Source organism: Periophthalmus magnuspinnatus, chromosome 10, assembly GCF_009829125.3.
Source record: "Periophthalmus magnuspinnatus isolate fPerMag1 chromosome 10, fPerMag1.2.pri, whole genome shotgun sequence".
Lineage (NCBI taxonomy): Eukaryota > Metazoa > Chordata > Actinopteri > Gobiiformes > Gobiidae > Periophthalmus > Periophthalmus magnuspinnatus.
Window position 1 is genome coordinate 35,741,602 of NC_047135.1, and position 16,845 is coordinate 35,758,446.

The 16,845-nt window shown below is 42.6% G+C and overlaps 1 protein-coding gene across 1 annotated transcript in view; it reads right to left on the reverse strand.

Moving 5' to 3' along the window:
- Positions 1-16,845, reverse strand: part of abcb7 (ATP-binding cassette, sub-family B (MDR/TAP), member 7) — a 24,414-nt gene continuing 7,569 nt past the window's right edge. The window contains exons 6-16 of the mRNA XM_033973514.2: positions 16,340-16,608; positions 14,819-14,907; positions 14,626-14,713; positions 10,246-10,420; positions 8,844-9,001; positions 5,146-5,309; positions 4,919-5,048; positions 4,390-4,561; positions 3,688-3,791; positions 3,182-3,289; positions 1-2,107 (exon numbers count right to left, since the gene is read on the reverse strand). Coding sequence (XP_033829405.1) covers positions 1,892-2,107; positions 3,182-3,289; positions 3,688-3,791; positions 4,390-4,561; positions 4,919-5,048; positions 5,146-5,309; positions 8,844-9,001; positions 10,246-10,420; positions 14,626-14,713; positions 14,819-14,907; positions 16,340-16,608 — 1,673 coding nt within the window. The 3' untranslated portion in view covers positions 1-1,891. The remainder of the gene's footprint in view (positions 2,108-3,181; positions 3,290-3,687; positions 3,792-4,389; positions 4,562-4,918; positions 5,049-5,145; positions 5,310-8,843; positions 9,002-10,245; positions 10,421-14,625; positions 14,714-14,818; positions 14,908-16,339; positions 16,609-16,845) is intronic.

Genomic DNA, 16,845 nt, shown 5'->3' on the forward strand with positions numbered 1-16,845 from the left:
CGTTTCACATACAGACCTTTAATGTTCCACAAAATGTCCAATAATAAAACGCTGGCTAAAAACAGAACACACATATGACACTTGATCTGTGCAGAACTCCTTTTCACCGGTGAATCTACGACCTCAGACCTCGACTAAACACGACCACAAACTGAGTGAAGAAGTGACTGAGTGAGTGTGACGTCACCGCAGCTTAGCAACGCTGTCAATCAAACCTGTTGCTAACGATAGCGGGAGCAACTTCGTGGAAAGAAGGACCTGATTTGTCTGTTATTAATGTTTATATCTTGATTTACAGAGACAATAGTAATAAAATAAAAACCCCAGGATCATGTAGAGGGTTAATACGAACATTTAAGTCTGACAGACGCGGGTACAGAGAGAGGAAATCATGTCGTATTTAGCACGCGGCCGTTAGCAGGTTAGCTTTGTCTATTTATATGCACAGTCTATGATCACAACACACATTTCTTTTAAGCAAATTTGAAAGGGAAACATTTTTGAAGAGAACCCGCACACCCGCACACACCCGCACACACACACACACACACACACACACACACAGCGCAGCTCACTGAATAATTAGCCCGGACGACCTGTTGGGGGCAGTAGTGGAACTAGTCACTAATGAATAGGCCCATAATCTCGTCCCGGGTTAGATTAGAAAGACGCCATTAACATCCAGCCGTCAGCGCGGACATCTGACGCTTGAAAGAAGAGCCATCCGACCCGTAATGCCCCCCCCCCCCCCGTCACCCCCCGTCCCCCCGTCTCTTTTATAATCAGGGCTCTATCAAAGTTGACTTTCATCTATTATGTTCAGCTTCCTCAGCAAACAGAGCCGGGCTTTACCGAGCGGAGCAGGAGGTCAGGCACTGTGTGATTTTGGCTATAGTCTGTTTCAGGTCTATTGGTGAATGAAGCGGGTCCTTAAAGCGACGTCAGGCACCTGCAGAAAAGCCAGATGCCCTGTCATTCTCAATAGTGAAAACAGATTTGATTTAACACTCGACATGTGGACCAGCTCCAGGTTATTCCCTCAGATTAAAGAAGCCAAGTCCCAAATGAAGTTATTTGGAACTTTACTTTTATTTTTAATTTCAAAATGTTCACGCAGTAGACAAATCAGAACGATAAAAGCTGTACATAGTGTCACTAGACAGATCACTGTTATTATTTAGTTTTAGGAAAAGGTGCGCAGATCACAGAGTCCTCAGAAAGGACAAATACACTGACCCTTCATAACGAAGTGTATTTAAACAGTTCAAAACAGTCAGTCACATTCAGGTTAAATCAGATAAAGCCAAATATTCCAGGGAAGCATCAAGTCGTATGGATTCATTTAGTGAATTATTTCTATACGGTGCAGATATGATCCTATGTAAATGTGAGGTTCACGTTGAAAAAAACTTGAAATTTCATCTTTGGCAAAAAAAATGCTGAAAAATAATTTCCTGATGGCCAAAAAAAATCTATTACCAGCCCAAGAATTAGTATTTTTACATAATAAAACCTCATCTATGTTTTGAAAATAAATTAAATATAAAATATACAATATTTGAATTGTGTCCATGTCCAGAGCAGAGTATCATTACATAACATTGTATTTGTTTTGTTATAAACCTGATGTAAAAATGCAGGGTGCCGTGTCCACAGCAGATGTCTTACACATATGTGATATACAGGTCTCTTTATAAATCGCTTCAGCTGAGGAAACATCTCTGGACAGGAGCCAGTGCGAAACACAGGCTTCCAGTTCTGTTCTCATTCTACTGAGCCGTGCCCGTCACCGACGGCAGGAGACTGAGGAGAAGGTTGGCCCCGCCTCCCACAGAGCAGGTGACACACGGATCAGGTGACACGGAGCAGGTGACCCAGAGTCTGGACGTCCTCAGCACGAGCAGTTCCCACAGCCCTTCACACTGTTCAGGATCTCCTCCTGTAGCTTCTTCCTCTCCTCTTCCTTTTGGGACAGGCGTTCGACTGGAGCCTCGGAGCTCCTCTGGCTGCTCAGGATTTTGCTGTTTTGTGTGTTCCATAGATCTGAATACAAACTGTTGGGAATACTGAGGAGGGCCTGGTGGGTGCCTCTCTCTGCCACTTTACCCTGGATTAAAACACAAAAGATCAGATGGTGTCAAAGACCGGCGTCCTGGAGACAGAAACATAAACGATGACTCTTTCAGCCATCATCTCGTTCTGCGCAGCTCTGACCACACTGTCGACAAGTGTGCTCCCCTAGAAAGCTTACCGCCTCCCCAACAACTGTTGCATTTATCACCAAAATATGGCTCTCACACACAGACGCACATTCACAGGCAGAAAACACTCTTCCCTCCCACACAGTGCAACACAAATGAACCTGCCCCTTCCCCCACTTTACATGAGCGTGCAGAGGTGTTGGCACCATCTTTAGTGCACCCAAGATGAGCATGTGACTCCTTCTGCTCGTTATTTTAATGAGCACCGCAGGCAGTCCTCTGCTGGTGACACCGGCAAACGCATCCGAGAGATGACACGCAAACATGCATTCACACCACACTCCTCTGATCCCTCCCATCTGACTGGTAAACATGGAAGCTCAAATGGACACTGCTGTTCTGAGGAAGAGCCCCAGTCAGAGCCAGGAGGGAGGTGTCACTTTATATTCTAAAGGCTCTGGTCATTTGTGCTGTACGTGGCTTTACACAGAACCTTCACCTCCATATATACAATGTTTTAAGGCTTCATAAAGCGCTCTTTAGTGGAAAACTTAATAAACACGTCCATTCAAAGGCTCTATTCTCGTTCTCGTTTCATTGTCTGGACCATGGCCTGTTTTTTTATAAGACATGAATAGAAATAAAACAGCGCGTTGGGTCTGACCGCTGTAACGAGCCCTTATGGAGAACACAATATGTACGTTTGGACCTGAGGCGTGATGTCGTTCTGGACGTTAATGAGAAAACTAAGCATGTGTTTCTCAGGCACTTTAGAGACAAACTGATCAGAAACAAAAGCAGAGGCTCAGATCGACACAGTGAGGTTCACACACAGGAGAAAATCATTTCTTTTAAAGCACATGCAGCTAATTGAACTGCCAGCTTCTCATACATATATCTCACTGATCATTTTCTCCTCTGAACGGTGATACTGCAATAGTTTGAATAGAAAACGCCCCACGCGCCACAGGACCCCGTACCTCACTGAGCACAATGATCTCATCTGCGTCGACGATGGTGGAAAGTCTGTGAGCGATGAACACTGACGTCCTGTCCTTCACCATCTCCTTCATCGAAGTCAGAATGTTCTGGAACAAGACACAAGGTCGGACTTTACGATCAAATAATGTACAGACAAACAGTGAACTGAGTCAGTGAGAACTCGAGGAACAATGTGAAAGGCAAGAATGACAGGGCAGAAATGAATGTGCTCGAAACGGCGGGCAGAAACGGCGAGCAGAAACGGCAAGCAGAAACATCAGGTCGAAACATCAGGTCGAAACGCCAGGTCGCTCAGAAACAAAACGCTATTTGTCAGACACACACAGAGACACACACAGAGACACACAGAAACAGACAGATACAGACACAAACACACACATATACAGAGACACACACACACACTTGTTCTGGTAAAAACGTGGCATTCAGAGCATGTTCAGTTTGTTCCACACACACACACACACACATACAGAGACACACACACCTCTTCTGTGATGGAGTCGAGGGACGATGTTGCTTCATCGTACAGGAGAATAGGAGGATTTTTTAACACGGCGCGAGCGATGGCCACACGCTGCTTCTCTCCTCCTAAAACACACAGTTTACATTAGATTTGTGCTGCCGTGTTTTAAAACATGTTTAAAGACGGAGGATCAGGTGTGTGACGCAGGCTCCAGAAGGAATAATAATAATATAATGAGGAAATCAAAATGACCTTGTGACTGTTCTAGTGTCAATAATGACTCAATTAAAACCTATAATCACCTGATAGAGTCTGATCTGAAACACCGTCTCAAAACCAGGGGGTAATTGTCATGACTTTGCCGTTGCTTTCATTTTGTCCTCACATAAATGTGCGTTGTTGTGTGTTGAGTGAAGTGTTCAGTCAGACTCAAATGAGTTGAACGATAATTAGAGTCAAATTCTACACAGCCTCATGCGTCTGCATCACTGAGGCCAGTTACGCAGAGGAAATGAAGCACATCTATGACACATTTTGTGTCTAAGATATAAACTGTTTATTTCTGCGTGTTCCTAAATGTCAGAGGAGCTCGAAGCAGAAATAACATGTTCTAAATATTCATTAATAAATTCATTTTTGTAGTAATGACGTGTTTGTTCAGAATCCCTGAAACACATGACACAGAGCTCTACATTAAAGACGTTCAAACAGATTGAAGCTCACCTGAGAGCTTCAGGCCCCGCTCCCCCACCTGGGTGTCGTAGCCATGGGGCATCTTGAGGATGGCGTCGTGGAGGCCCGCCAGGCGAGCGACCCGGTACACGTCCTCCGCTGTGGCGTGGATGTTCCCGTACTGCAGGTTGTAGAAAATTGTGTTGTGGAAGAGCACGGCGTCCTAAAGAAAACGGAGCATTTTTAGCAGCTACGACACAAATAGAGAAGTGCAGATAAAGGAGGAGGCAACGAGAAAAATGAATAAAAAAATATAGTTTGTGGACCATCTGTTCAGACGCTCTGTGTGTGGAGTTTGTTTAATGATGTCACAACTTAAGTCTTTAGGTTTTCAGATTTTTAAAAATGATTTTAATTATTTTTATTAAATCAGTGTCTCAGACACACTGTCTCATATACACACACACATTGTGTCACACACACACACACACCCCCACAGTCTCTCACACACACATTGTCTTTCACACACACATACACACTGTGTCTGTGTGTCTCTTTGAGATTGTGCTGTGAGACAAACCTGAGGTACGACCCCCAGAGCTTTCCTCAAACTGTCGAGGCTGATTTCTCGAATATTCTGCCCGGCGATGAAGATGTTCCCCTGCTGCGGCTCATAGAAGCGGAACAGCAGCCGCACAATGGTGCTCTTCCTGAAACATGGAACAAATAATCAGCTTTGTCTCAGGCTCCAGATGATCTCTGGAGATAACGCTGCTGCGTACACACACGAGACGAGCAGATACCTACCCCGACCCGCTGCCGCCAACTATCGCCACCTTTTTTCCAGCGGGCACGTCGAAAGTCACTCCATTTAACACTTTTTGGCCCTCTAAGTATTCAAAGTAGACGTCCTCAAAGCGAATGGTGGCCTCCTGTGGTGTGATGGCTAAGGCAGGGGCGAGATCCTTCTCCTACGGCAAATCATCAGAGGGATTAGTCGACTGAGGCAGAAAGAAAGAAGAAGAGATACAGAGGAGCCATTGGAATAAGGGGCCTGGTCTGATGCAACGATAGTCCAACACCTTGTAAGGAGGTTAACGCTGAACACAGAGCCTTCACTCTCTACAGCGCTGGTCCTGAAAGCAAACGCAAAAGTGACTCTTCAAAGGCCACGAGGATCTCACACTGTCCTTGGTGTCACTTATAGTCGATCGACACAAAACAAAAGTGAATATGAGATGAAGCTGTCGTACAAACCGTTATGAATATAAACAAATCCAAATCTCATGGAGCATCATCTTAATATTCACCTCACTGTACAATACACCTTCAGATATAGGGGGAGCTAGAGAGTTAAAACGGTTATTGGGGATTTCTACACTGAAAGAGCAAAGGAGGGATGTGGTTCTGTAGCTTTTTAGCGCTTTACTGCTAATCTATCATCTGTCTCCTAATTAAAACTCCACCTTCATACCTAAATCTGAAGGAAAACAATAGCACTAGCCCGTATGCTAATAGCTGGTATGCTAACAGGTGTGACAGGTGTGTTGGCTCCTCCTTCAGACAGATATAAGACAGTGTCCAGCAGGAATCTGACCAAAACTGAAGCTGCTGCAACTAAATGTAATGTCATTTTATTTTGTAATCGTTGGTAAAGAGACTTGACAAATGAGGATGGATGATTAAATATTCTTTTGTGGCAGTTTGGTTCCATCGTGACACTGGAAATGGCCGACTGCTTTAGTCTAATATCACAATTATCACGTAAATATTACTCTGCCTTTACCACATTTTTTTATTTCTTCAGCGTTTAATTGTTACACTCCTGAGATCAGTTTAATAATTGTTAAGCAGCTGCTAAAATCGCACCAAATGTGGACTCGTTAAAGCGGCCATTTTACTCCGTTTCATTCCCACATGTTTAACGCACAAACCCCGCACACCCTACACCTCACAACGCTCTGTTCCACCTTGTGATGTCATCATGTGGCGATACAGGAAGTGCTCCACTGCGTTTTTAAACTCCACACACCTTCATTTCTTGAATCTTTTGGATCATTTCAGCTCCTGGAAAAATTGCAAATTTCGACTGAACTAAAGGTAAAATGAGCTGTTCACTTGAAAACAACTACCACTTGATGACATCACAAGGTGGAACGTCGCATTTTGAGCTTTGGAGATGTTACAGACTAATAAAAGTGTTACTCAAAACACAACTCCAGGTCTGTTTTTGAGGAGGGAACTGCGTTAGAACATGGATTATTTATGTTTTGAAGCTGTAAAAAGTGATAAATCTGGTTATTTTTCCACTTTTCTTGTTTATGGATTTGTTTTAATAATATAATTGTAATGAATCACTTATTTCACTCAATTGTAAAGTGCTGTTTTATGAGGCCTGTAGCATTTGCATGAGGCGTTTTGTGTCAGTTTAGCACGTTTAATGTTTATTTTCTGTACGAGGCCATGATTCCTTCATATCGCAAATGATCCTGGTTCTCAAAACTATTTCAGCACAGATGACGAATTCAGCTCCAACAGGTACAAAATGTGAGCGCTTCCACCTGGATTTTGGCCTCTGAGAAGTCGAAGCATATGGTGAAGAAGGCGAGTTCTAGTGGGAGTCTGACCTTCGACCTTCGACCTGCCACAATATGCTGTAAGTGCATTTTTAGAATGTACCGCGGTCCTTATGGAGACGTATAAAAGAGTCAAACTGCGCTGGTGTAGACAGTGACTCCACCTTCAGCTCGGGGTGGGTCACGGGGGTGGAGCGGGGGACGTAGCGCCAAATTCTGAGCCCTGGGAACGAATCATCATCAAACTGCACATGACAGACTTTGTGGGGGCCCCTCCCTGCACTGGGCCCTGGGTAAATAGTCCAGTTTTACCCCCTGAGACCAACGCCCCTGACATGATAAGATCAGATCTGCCTTTATTAGTCCCACAAAGGGGAAATTCCAGTATTGCACCGCACAGTTAAAGAACAGAAGGAAAATGGTACATGCAATAAAACAAAAATAGACTTAAAAATAAACTAAAAACAGACTCTAATGTGACATCTCCATAAAGTGACTTGAGTATTGCACATAGGTCTGGTTTATATGATGTGACAATATAAAGTGAAACTGGTTTATCAAATTGTAAAGGTCCAAAACAAGACACAGTTCGATCTAAAGGTTCAGTTTAAGTCCGGTGCTCGAGCCACAGTCTGTGTAAAGAAGTGACTGAATCTGACGTCACCACAGCTTCAGCCCCAAATGAAGCTCCTCGACGCCGGAGCAGATAAAGCGGACAATTTAGAGACGAGTTCCATGTTTGGTTGTTATGATACTTGCTCCCAATTGGCTCTTTGAAATTATGACCGCAAGGCTGATGAAGGTAACGCCTCTTCCCGCCCGCAATGCTGATTTGGCAGGGAGCCGGCGCTTAGCAACACTGTCAATCAAACCTGTTGCTAACGCTAACAGGAGCGACCTCGGGGAGAGAAGGGGTCTGATTTGTCAGGCCCAAACTATTTTTTATTGAGGGCCACATCTCAAAACATATCGGAAGCGGAGGGCCACAGACGGGTTATCAATGCAGCGCGGCGCTTTATAAACACGTTTTGACAGATTAATAATAATAATAATAATAATAATAATAATAATAAGGCTTTAAACACTTTCATTTTATGTCTGTGTCACACTGCAACGTGCTGTTTGAGGTTATAGTGGTAGAAATAGTTTAATTTGGTGTTTAAAGTGCTGCTTATGATCAATTGGGTCGGTTCAGCAGGACCAATAAAAACTGGTCTGAGGGCCGCATTTAGCCCCCGGGCCATAGTTTGGACACCCCTGTTTTAATGCCAAGAAAAAACTGGTGGAAGCGACTTTTGTTTCTATTCCACCTCGTGATGTCATGAGGCTGTAGTTTAGTCAAGTTAACGGCTGTGTTTTACTTTTATTTCAGTGGATTGGTCATTCCAGAGCTGAAATGATCCAAATGATTCTAGTGAAGGTGTGTGGAGTTTAAAACACTTCCTGTATCACCACATGATGACATCACAAGGTAGAACAGAGTGTTTACAGTTTGAGAGAAGAACTCAGCCTAAATCTGCAGGTTTGTGTGAATGAAAGACGAAAAAAAAACAACAACTCCAGGTGTGTTTGCGATGAGGAAACGTTAGAACATAGATCAGAAAACAGCGTAATATCGGCTCTTTAAGAACCCAATTATCCAGGTTTATAAACGAGCCGGGTAAAGACACAGGCGTTGCCATGTGATTACTCCGTTTGTTTACAGAAGGTATTTATTTACGGAGCGAGAACGTTATTGGCTCATCTGTTAAAACATGACAGAAGAACGACTATTGGAAAAAAGCCTGCATACAAAACACTGCATAAGTACGACACGGAGAAAGAATCAAGGTTTTCCGAGGTTATGATTTCACATCATCGAAGATCATAACCCGAATCTTTTATGCTTAAAAACTCTATTGAGACGAGTACGGCTCACAAACGGCTTACCTTGATCTTGGTGTCAACGCTGAGCAGAGTGAAGAGCGTGTTCATGTCGATTAGCGCCTGCCTCGTCTCTCGATAAACCGTTCCCAGGAAGTTGAGCGGGAGAGAGAGCTGGAAGAGCAGGCCGTTCACCATCACCAGGTCGCCCACCGTCATCGAGCCTGGACCACAACGCAACAGCGAGGTGTAAGGGGACGTTTGTCACAGTGAGGGACAAGAGGACACTGGACAGACTGTATTGAACTATGGAGGGACAAGAGGACACTGCACCAGTCTATAGAGGGACAAGAGGACACTGGACAAACTGTATCAAACTACACAGGGACAAGAGGACACTGGACAGACTGCATCGAACTATAGAGGGACAAGAGGACACTGGACAGACTGCATCGAACTATAGAGGGACAAGAGGACACTGGACAAACTGCATCAAACTACACAGGGACAAGAGGACACTGGACAGACTGCATCAAACTATAGAGGGACAAGAGGACATTGGATAAACTACATCGAACTATAGAGGGACAAGAGGACACTGGACAGACTGCATCGAACTATAGAGGGACAAGAGGACATTGGATAAACTACATCGAACTATAGAGGGACAAGAGGACACTGGACAAACTGCATCGAACTATAGAGGGACAAGAGGACACTGGACAAACTACATCGAACTATAGAGGGACAAGAGGACATTGGATAAACTACATCGAACTATAGAGGGACAAGAGGACACTGGACAAACTGCATCGAACTATAGAGGGACAAGAGGACACTGGACAAACTACATCGAACTATAGAGGGACAAGAGGACACTGGACACACTGCATCGAACTATAGAGGGACAAGAGGACACTGGACAAACTGTATCGAACTATAGTCCGGGTCCAAGTCCAGGTCCAATTTTTTTTCAAGTCTGAGTCTAAGTCCGAGTCCAGGTAAGAGTCCGGGTCCACGTTTTTTTCCCCCAAGTCCACGTCCACGTCCAAGTCCAGGCCACGCTCTTTTCAAACGTGTTTCTTTGGAGACTAAAACAAAAAAAATAAACACTTTTCATTCAAACTCAGACAAAAGCTGAAACTGTCCAAATCTGTGTCCACCTACTGTTATTTCATTTTCTGCATCAGGGCCATTTTTTATTTCTATTCATGGCACTTTTTTCATCCTCGCTGTGTTTTGTTCCCGTTTAGTTTCAATTATTCAGTTCACTTAGGGGTTTACCTGCCGTTTTCTCATTGTCAGTGTGACGCCTGACGTACTTCTGCTCGTGACTTTCTGCCGCTGATCCCGCTCATAAAAGAGTCGCCGGTGCGTTTTGTTGATACGAGCTCATGATGATTACCTTCAAAACTCAAACGCACGGCTTTACCTCCAGCCGCTCGGAGCAGAGGTAAAGTTCACTCACCTGCAGCTATGCCGTCGCTGGCTAACAACATAATGGCGGTGAGGCCGACGCTGAAGATGGCGCTCTGGCCAAAGTTGAGCATGGCCAGCGTCGACGTGGTTTTCAGGGAGGACGACTCGTAGATCTTTAGGAAGGCGTCGTACCTTTCAGCCTCATACTTCTCATTGTTGAAGTACTGCAGACAGGTCAGAGGAGAGAACACCCCAGAGGGAAAGTGAAAAAAAACTATTAGAAACATCCAATCCACTCAGAAGGAAGTCGCAGCTCAGGGCTACATGAGTTCGTAGCATAGACTGTATATAAATGGATGTGGCTAAACCGCTAACCCGCTAACCCGCTAACCGCCGTGGTCCAAAAAAATTGAAAAGTTTTCTCTGTCTCTGCTGCTGTCAGACTCATTTTGGTCTTAAATATTCGTACTAACCCTCTACATGATGCTGGGGTTAATTTTTTTGAGTTTATTTTTTAAGTTTATTTTTTATTTATTTTGAGGTTGTTTTTTTTTGTTATTTTTATAATTATTATTTTGTTGTTTTTGAGGGGTTTTTACAAGTTTATTTTCTTATTTATTTATTTATTTATTTTTTTGTTATTTTGAGTTTTTTTTTAGTTTATTTTCTTTTTTGTTATTTTGAGATGTTTTTTATTTTGAGTTTTTTTTTTTTTGTTATTGAGATTATTTTTTTTTTGAGTTTTTTTTTGTTATTTATATAATTATTATTTTGTTGTTTTTGAGGGTTTTTTAAAAGTTTATTTTCTTAATTTAATTTTAGTTATTTTGAGTTTTTTTTAGTTTATTTTCTTTTTTTTGCTATTTTGAGTTTTTTTTTTTTTGTTATTTTGAGTTTTTTTAAGTTTATTTTCTTTTTTTTGTTATTTTGAGTTTTTTTTAGTTTATTTTCTTTCTTTTGTTATTGAGATTTTTTTTATTTTGAGTTTTTTTTTAGTTTATTTTCTTTTTTTGTTATTTTGAGGTTGTTTTTTTATTATTTTGAGATGTTATTTATTATTATTATTATTTTTTTTTTTTTAAACTGTGTACTCTCTGTCTCTGCTGCTTCAGACTCATTCTGGTCTTAAATGTTCGTATTAACCCTCTACATGATCCTGGGGTTTTTATTTCACTATTGTGTCTGTAAATCAAGATCTGAACATTAATAACAGACAAATCAGGCGCCATTTTTTCCCCAGATGTAGCATCAAAAAGGTTGTTCATCATCCTCGCTCCTGATTGGCTCTTTGGTTGCTATGATACTCGTGGTTGGAATTCCTAATGTGCAACTCTGCTCCAAATTCGCCGCTATAACTGCTCTGGCCTCGATGAGCTTCGTTTGACTGGAGCTGAACGCCGTTGGTGACGTCACGCTCACTCAGTCCACGTCTTTACACAGTCTGTGGTTCGTAGCGATCGCTGTGGACGAAACTCGGGTCTACACGGAGGCTTAGATCAGAAGTGCTTCATAAGTAATTCTACACTTGTATTTGATAAACATCTGTATTTACAATGCTGGCTGATAACAAAACAATCATGGCTCTGTGAAGTGTTGTTCAACACAAGCCGCACTAATTTGGATTTTAAAAAATATAGCGCTCTTGTGGACTGGAAACACCTCCTATGAATCAGCCATAAGCAGCACCTCTTTTCATGGACAACAGAAACTAAAGCATCAAAACAACAGCTCTCTTTAACTCCGCTGCCAATTACCTAATGTCGATGTTTTGTTTAGTTAGCACTATTGTTTTGCCACTACGGTTAAGTGGGCGATTTGCTTCTCCTGCTCACGGCGCTGGAGCAGAGCTACAGCAACACGTCTGAATATAATGAAACAGGAATATGACCAAAGAGGGAAAGTAGCACACTGAAGACAAGTGAAGCAGCGGCGTGTTCAGGCGACGAGGTGTGTTCAGGCGACGTGGTGTGTTCAGGTGACGTGGTGTGTAAAGGCGCCACGGTGTGTACAGTCGCCACGGTGTGTACAGTCGCCACGGTGTGTACAGGCGATGTGGTGTATTCATGATGTGTTCAGGCGCTGTGTTGTGTTCAGGCGATGTGGTGTATTCATGATGTGTTCGAGCGCTGAGTTGTGTTCAGGCACCATGATGTGTTCAGGCGATGCATTCAGGCGCAGTGATGCGTTCAGGGACTGTGGTGTGTTAAGGCGCCGTGATGTGTTCAGGTTGTGTTAAGGCGCCGTGGTGTGTTCAGGTTGCGTTAAGGCGCTGTTGTGTTAAGACGCCGTGGTGTGTTCAGGTTGCGTTAAGGCGCTGTTGTGTTAAGACGCCGTGGTGTGTTCAGGTTGCGTTAAGGCGCAGTGGTGTGTACAGGCGATGTGGTGTATTCATGATGTGTTCGGGCGCTGTGTTGTGTTCAGGCACCATGATGTGTTCAGGCGATGCATTCAGGTGCAGTGATGCGTTCAGGCGCAGTGATGTGTTCAGAGACTGTTGTGTGTTAAGGCGCCGTGATGTGTTCAGGTTGTGTTAAGGCACTGTGGTGTGTTCAGGCACCGCGGTGTGTTCAGGTTGCGTTAAGGCGCTGTTGTGTTAAGACGCCGTGGTGTGTTCAGGCGATGTGGTGTATTCATGATGTGTTCGGGCGCTGTGTTGTGTTCAGGCACCATGATGTGTTCAGGCGATGCATTCAGGTGCAGTGATGTGTTCAGGTTGTGTTAAGGCACTGCGGTGTGTTCAGGTTGTGTTAAGGCACCGTGGTGTGTTCAGGGTGTGTTAAGGCGCCGTGGTGTGTTCAGGGTGTGTTAAGGCGCCGTGGTGTGTTCAGGTTGTGTTAAGGCGCCGTGGTGTGTTCAGGTTGTGTTAAGGCGCCGTGGTGTGTTCAGGTTGCGTTAAGGCAGCGTGGTCTGTTCAGGTTGTGTTAAGGCGCCGTGGTGTGTTCAGGTTGTGTTAAGGTGCCGTGGTGTGTTCAGGTTCCCAGCAGCTCTTGGTGAAATTGGAACGGATTTGTGAGTGGGCGGAGATCTAATTCCATATGCACACTCACATCCAGAGTGATGCTAAATCAGGCCACAGTGACACAGATGACACGAAACACACACGAAACACACACAAAACACACACGAAACACACACAAAACACACACGAAACACACCAAGAACAACACAAGCAACACAACACAGACGCACAAACACAAAGCAGACGCACAAACACAAGGCAGACGCACAAACACAGACCTGCGCTTTGACGAAGTGTTTGGAGATCAAAATAAATACACGATTATGTAAGCGCGCTGCACATAAACAACAGGTCTGACTCGGAAAATAAGTTTATATTTATACGGCGTTATGTTTGTGCGTGTGGACGTACAGACACGCCCCCTCGTCACAATAAAACGACGAGCGGGCGCGAGACTCGGACGATGTTTAAATCAGGTCCAAACGAGTCTGAAGGGTTTTATTCTGCCCCTTCTGTTTTAACGCTCACTTTATGATGATTATTTATGTTTTTATTTGTTTGTTTTGTGATTTTTAATGTGTTTCTTCTTCTGTAAAACATAAGAAAGATAAACTATTAGTTCGACCGATTCAGATTTGATTATAATTATCATCAGGGACAGTCACATCGTCTATAAATGTGAAACAAACTGATTTGGACGGACGTGGGATCTGGAGGATGTGTGTAAAATTAAAGTCTAATATTCAGAAGTTATTTATCACTGTGACCAGGTTTACATTATAAAAGTTTACATTATAATAAAACTTTTATTGATGTAACAAAGACCATTACTTCCTGTCATTCTTTTATTCAAACACACTTTCCCGATAATGTTCTTTTGACATGTTTATTATTATTATTATTATTAACTGGATTAGATAAGTACAAGTGCGCTGTTGACATTAATAACTGGCTATTTCTCTGCGCACAGTAGCACGTTAGCTATCTCAAAGTGTCTTAAAGTTTATGATAACTGTTATTAGTGTAAAAATAAAAAGTAATAAACGATAAAAAAACCTAATTAATTAAAATACAGACTACATGGTTTATTTTACATGTACAATTCTTCAGTTTGTGGTGTTGTTTTACTGTTTATTACGCCGCGAAATGTGCATTAGCGTTAGCATTAGCACTGAAACCCAAACCCCCTAACCTCTGACCTCTGACCTCTGACCCACCTGCAGCTCCTCGTCTACTTCATCTTTAAATATTTATTCATTTTATCAAAAACGTCATAGATAAACTGGGCAGGGCGTCGTGGCGCTAACCGTGACGTAGAGGGCGCTGTTGTGCACGGAGCCGATTGCGCCGCTGAAATTTCGTCCGATACTCACGTTTGTTTTAACAGATTTTGATTCAGTAGGAGCATATTTTTTGATCTAAAGTTAATATTTTGGACAGCAAACTAATATAAAGCAGCGCTGGTTTTACCTTCACCGTCTCGTAGTTTAGAAGTGAGTCGATCGCGGCGTTTCCAGCGTCGTTGTCGGCTTTGTTCATTTCTATTCGGAATCGCGTCCTGTGAGAAAACAAAGCAGATATATTGTTTTAGTGAGTCACTCTGCACACGTTTTAGAGTCATATCCTCAGACAAATATGAACCAATAGACACGGTTATTGTTACCTCCACTGGGTGACGAGAATAGTGAACATAGTGTACGCCGATAAAGTCCCCAAGGCTACTGCAGCAAACTGTCCGCCGCATTTGTAATACTGAGGAGAGAAATGTCTGTCAGAGTCACGTCTGCGCACACATCAGAGCACCGGGCCTTGACATCAGAATCACAAAAGACATTTCAACGTGTTTTGTCCGTTCCTCTATTAAATTGAGTGTTACAAATGGAGGAAAAAAAAAAAAATGAAAGAGCTAATCGTGCTAATACTGCGGCCATTTAGGCGGTGAAGTCTGTCCTCGTTACAGACACATTACGGTTTACGCTGGGGTTGTAGAACAGAACGGAGATGGAAACGGACTTCGCCGGTGGAGTTTGGGAGGGAGCGGCTCTCCAGGACAAACAAACATTTCAAACGTCAGATGGGCAAGGCGCAAACTCAAAGAACAGCATTTTGACATTATTAAGTACGGCCCATGTTCTGCTTAGATACTTTTTCAAATATTATCAGGGGATCACAAGTTTCCATCTGCACTGGTCCCTCGTTTATCGCGGGGGTCACGTTCTAAAAATAACAAGCAACAGGCGAAATCCATGAAGTATCATCTTTATTTTTTATATTATTCTCTCTGTTTTTGTCTGTAAAACCCCTCACCACACACTTTATACACTTTTCTCACACTCTTCCTTCGTCTTCCTTTTTCTCTTCTCTTTTTCTGTCTTTCTTTTTCTTTCTTTTTTATTTTTCCTCTTTCATTTTCTTTTTCTCTTTCTTTCTTATTCTTTCATTTTCTTTTTCTTTCTTTTTTCTCTTTTTCTTTTTCCTCTTTCTTTTTCTTTCTTTTTTCCTCTTTCTTTTTCTTTTTTTCTTTTTTCTTTCTTTTTTCTCTTTCTTTTTCTTTCTTTTTTCTCTTTCTTTTTCTTTCTTTTTTCTCTTTTTCTTTTTCTTTCTTTTTCTCTTTCTCTTTTTCTTTCTTTTTTCTCTTTTTCTTTCTTTCTTTTTTGTCTTTCTTTTTTTTCCTCACCACACACTTTATACACTTTTCTCACACAGGCGTTAACATTTTCTCACATTTCTCTCTCGTTTAAACTCTCTCAAAGTTCAAACCTTCGTAGATTTACAAAAATAACTACAGTGTTATAAAATGAAACCAAAAATCATTTGTTTGAGAAATAAAAATATAAACCTTTTCCTGTACTATAAATAAAAATGATACGCTGTTAAAAAAAACAAAAAAAAAAAAACATGTAAAATTGCATAAAAAATCTGCGAAACTGTAAAGATAAATCTATAGAAAATCAACAATAATAATCAGATTTATTTTTGGTCTCTTCTTTAAGTAATAATTTCCAATACTGTATTCGTAGTTTGTTTTCAAAGCCACAGTAGATTAGTGTTTGATTGTGAGTTCAGTGCACAGCTCTGACGAGACGTGACCACAGTCTGACGTCATGAAATCACCGTTTTAGAGCAAATATATCGGACTTTATAATATTTTTTTCTGTGCGTTCATGTGTTGTGTTTAACTTACAAGAATGGCACTGACGAGCCCCATCTCAAACACCGTCGGTCCTAAATTGAAGACCAGAGCGCTGAGGACGAAGGAGATGCCCCTCGTGCCGCGGTCGATGGCTTTGGACAGCGCCCCCGTCTGGCGGCTCAGGTGAAATCCCAGGTCGAGATTGTGCAAGTGAAGGAAGACGTTCTTAGCGATTCTGCGGATTGAGCTCTGGGCCACTTTGCCGAACACAGTGTTCCTCAGCTCATTGAACAGGGCGGCACAGGCCCGTGACGCGCCATCTGGGAGAGTGAAGAAACAGACACTTTAGCACACCTGCTGTGAAAGGCAGGACGATCCAACTGGGCCTGGTGCTATCAAGACTAAATCTATCTTCACTGAGAAACGTTAGCGCGCACTCAAGGGTGAAGTGTGTTTTGACCTGTCCCTTTCTGTGTTTATCCAGGACCGATGGAAAAAGTTGAGTCACTTCAATCTTGATCAAGCCTAAAGTAAAGAAGAGTTTTTTTTTCTCATAT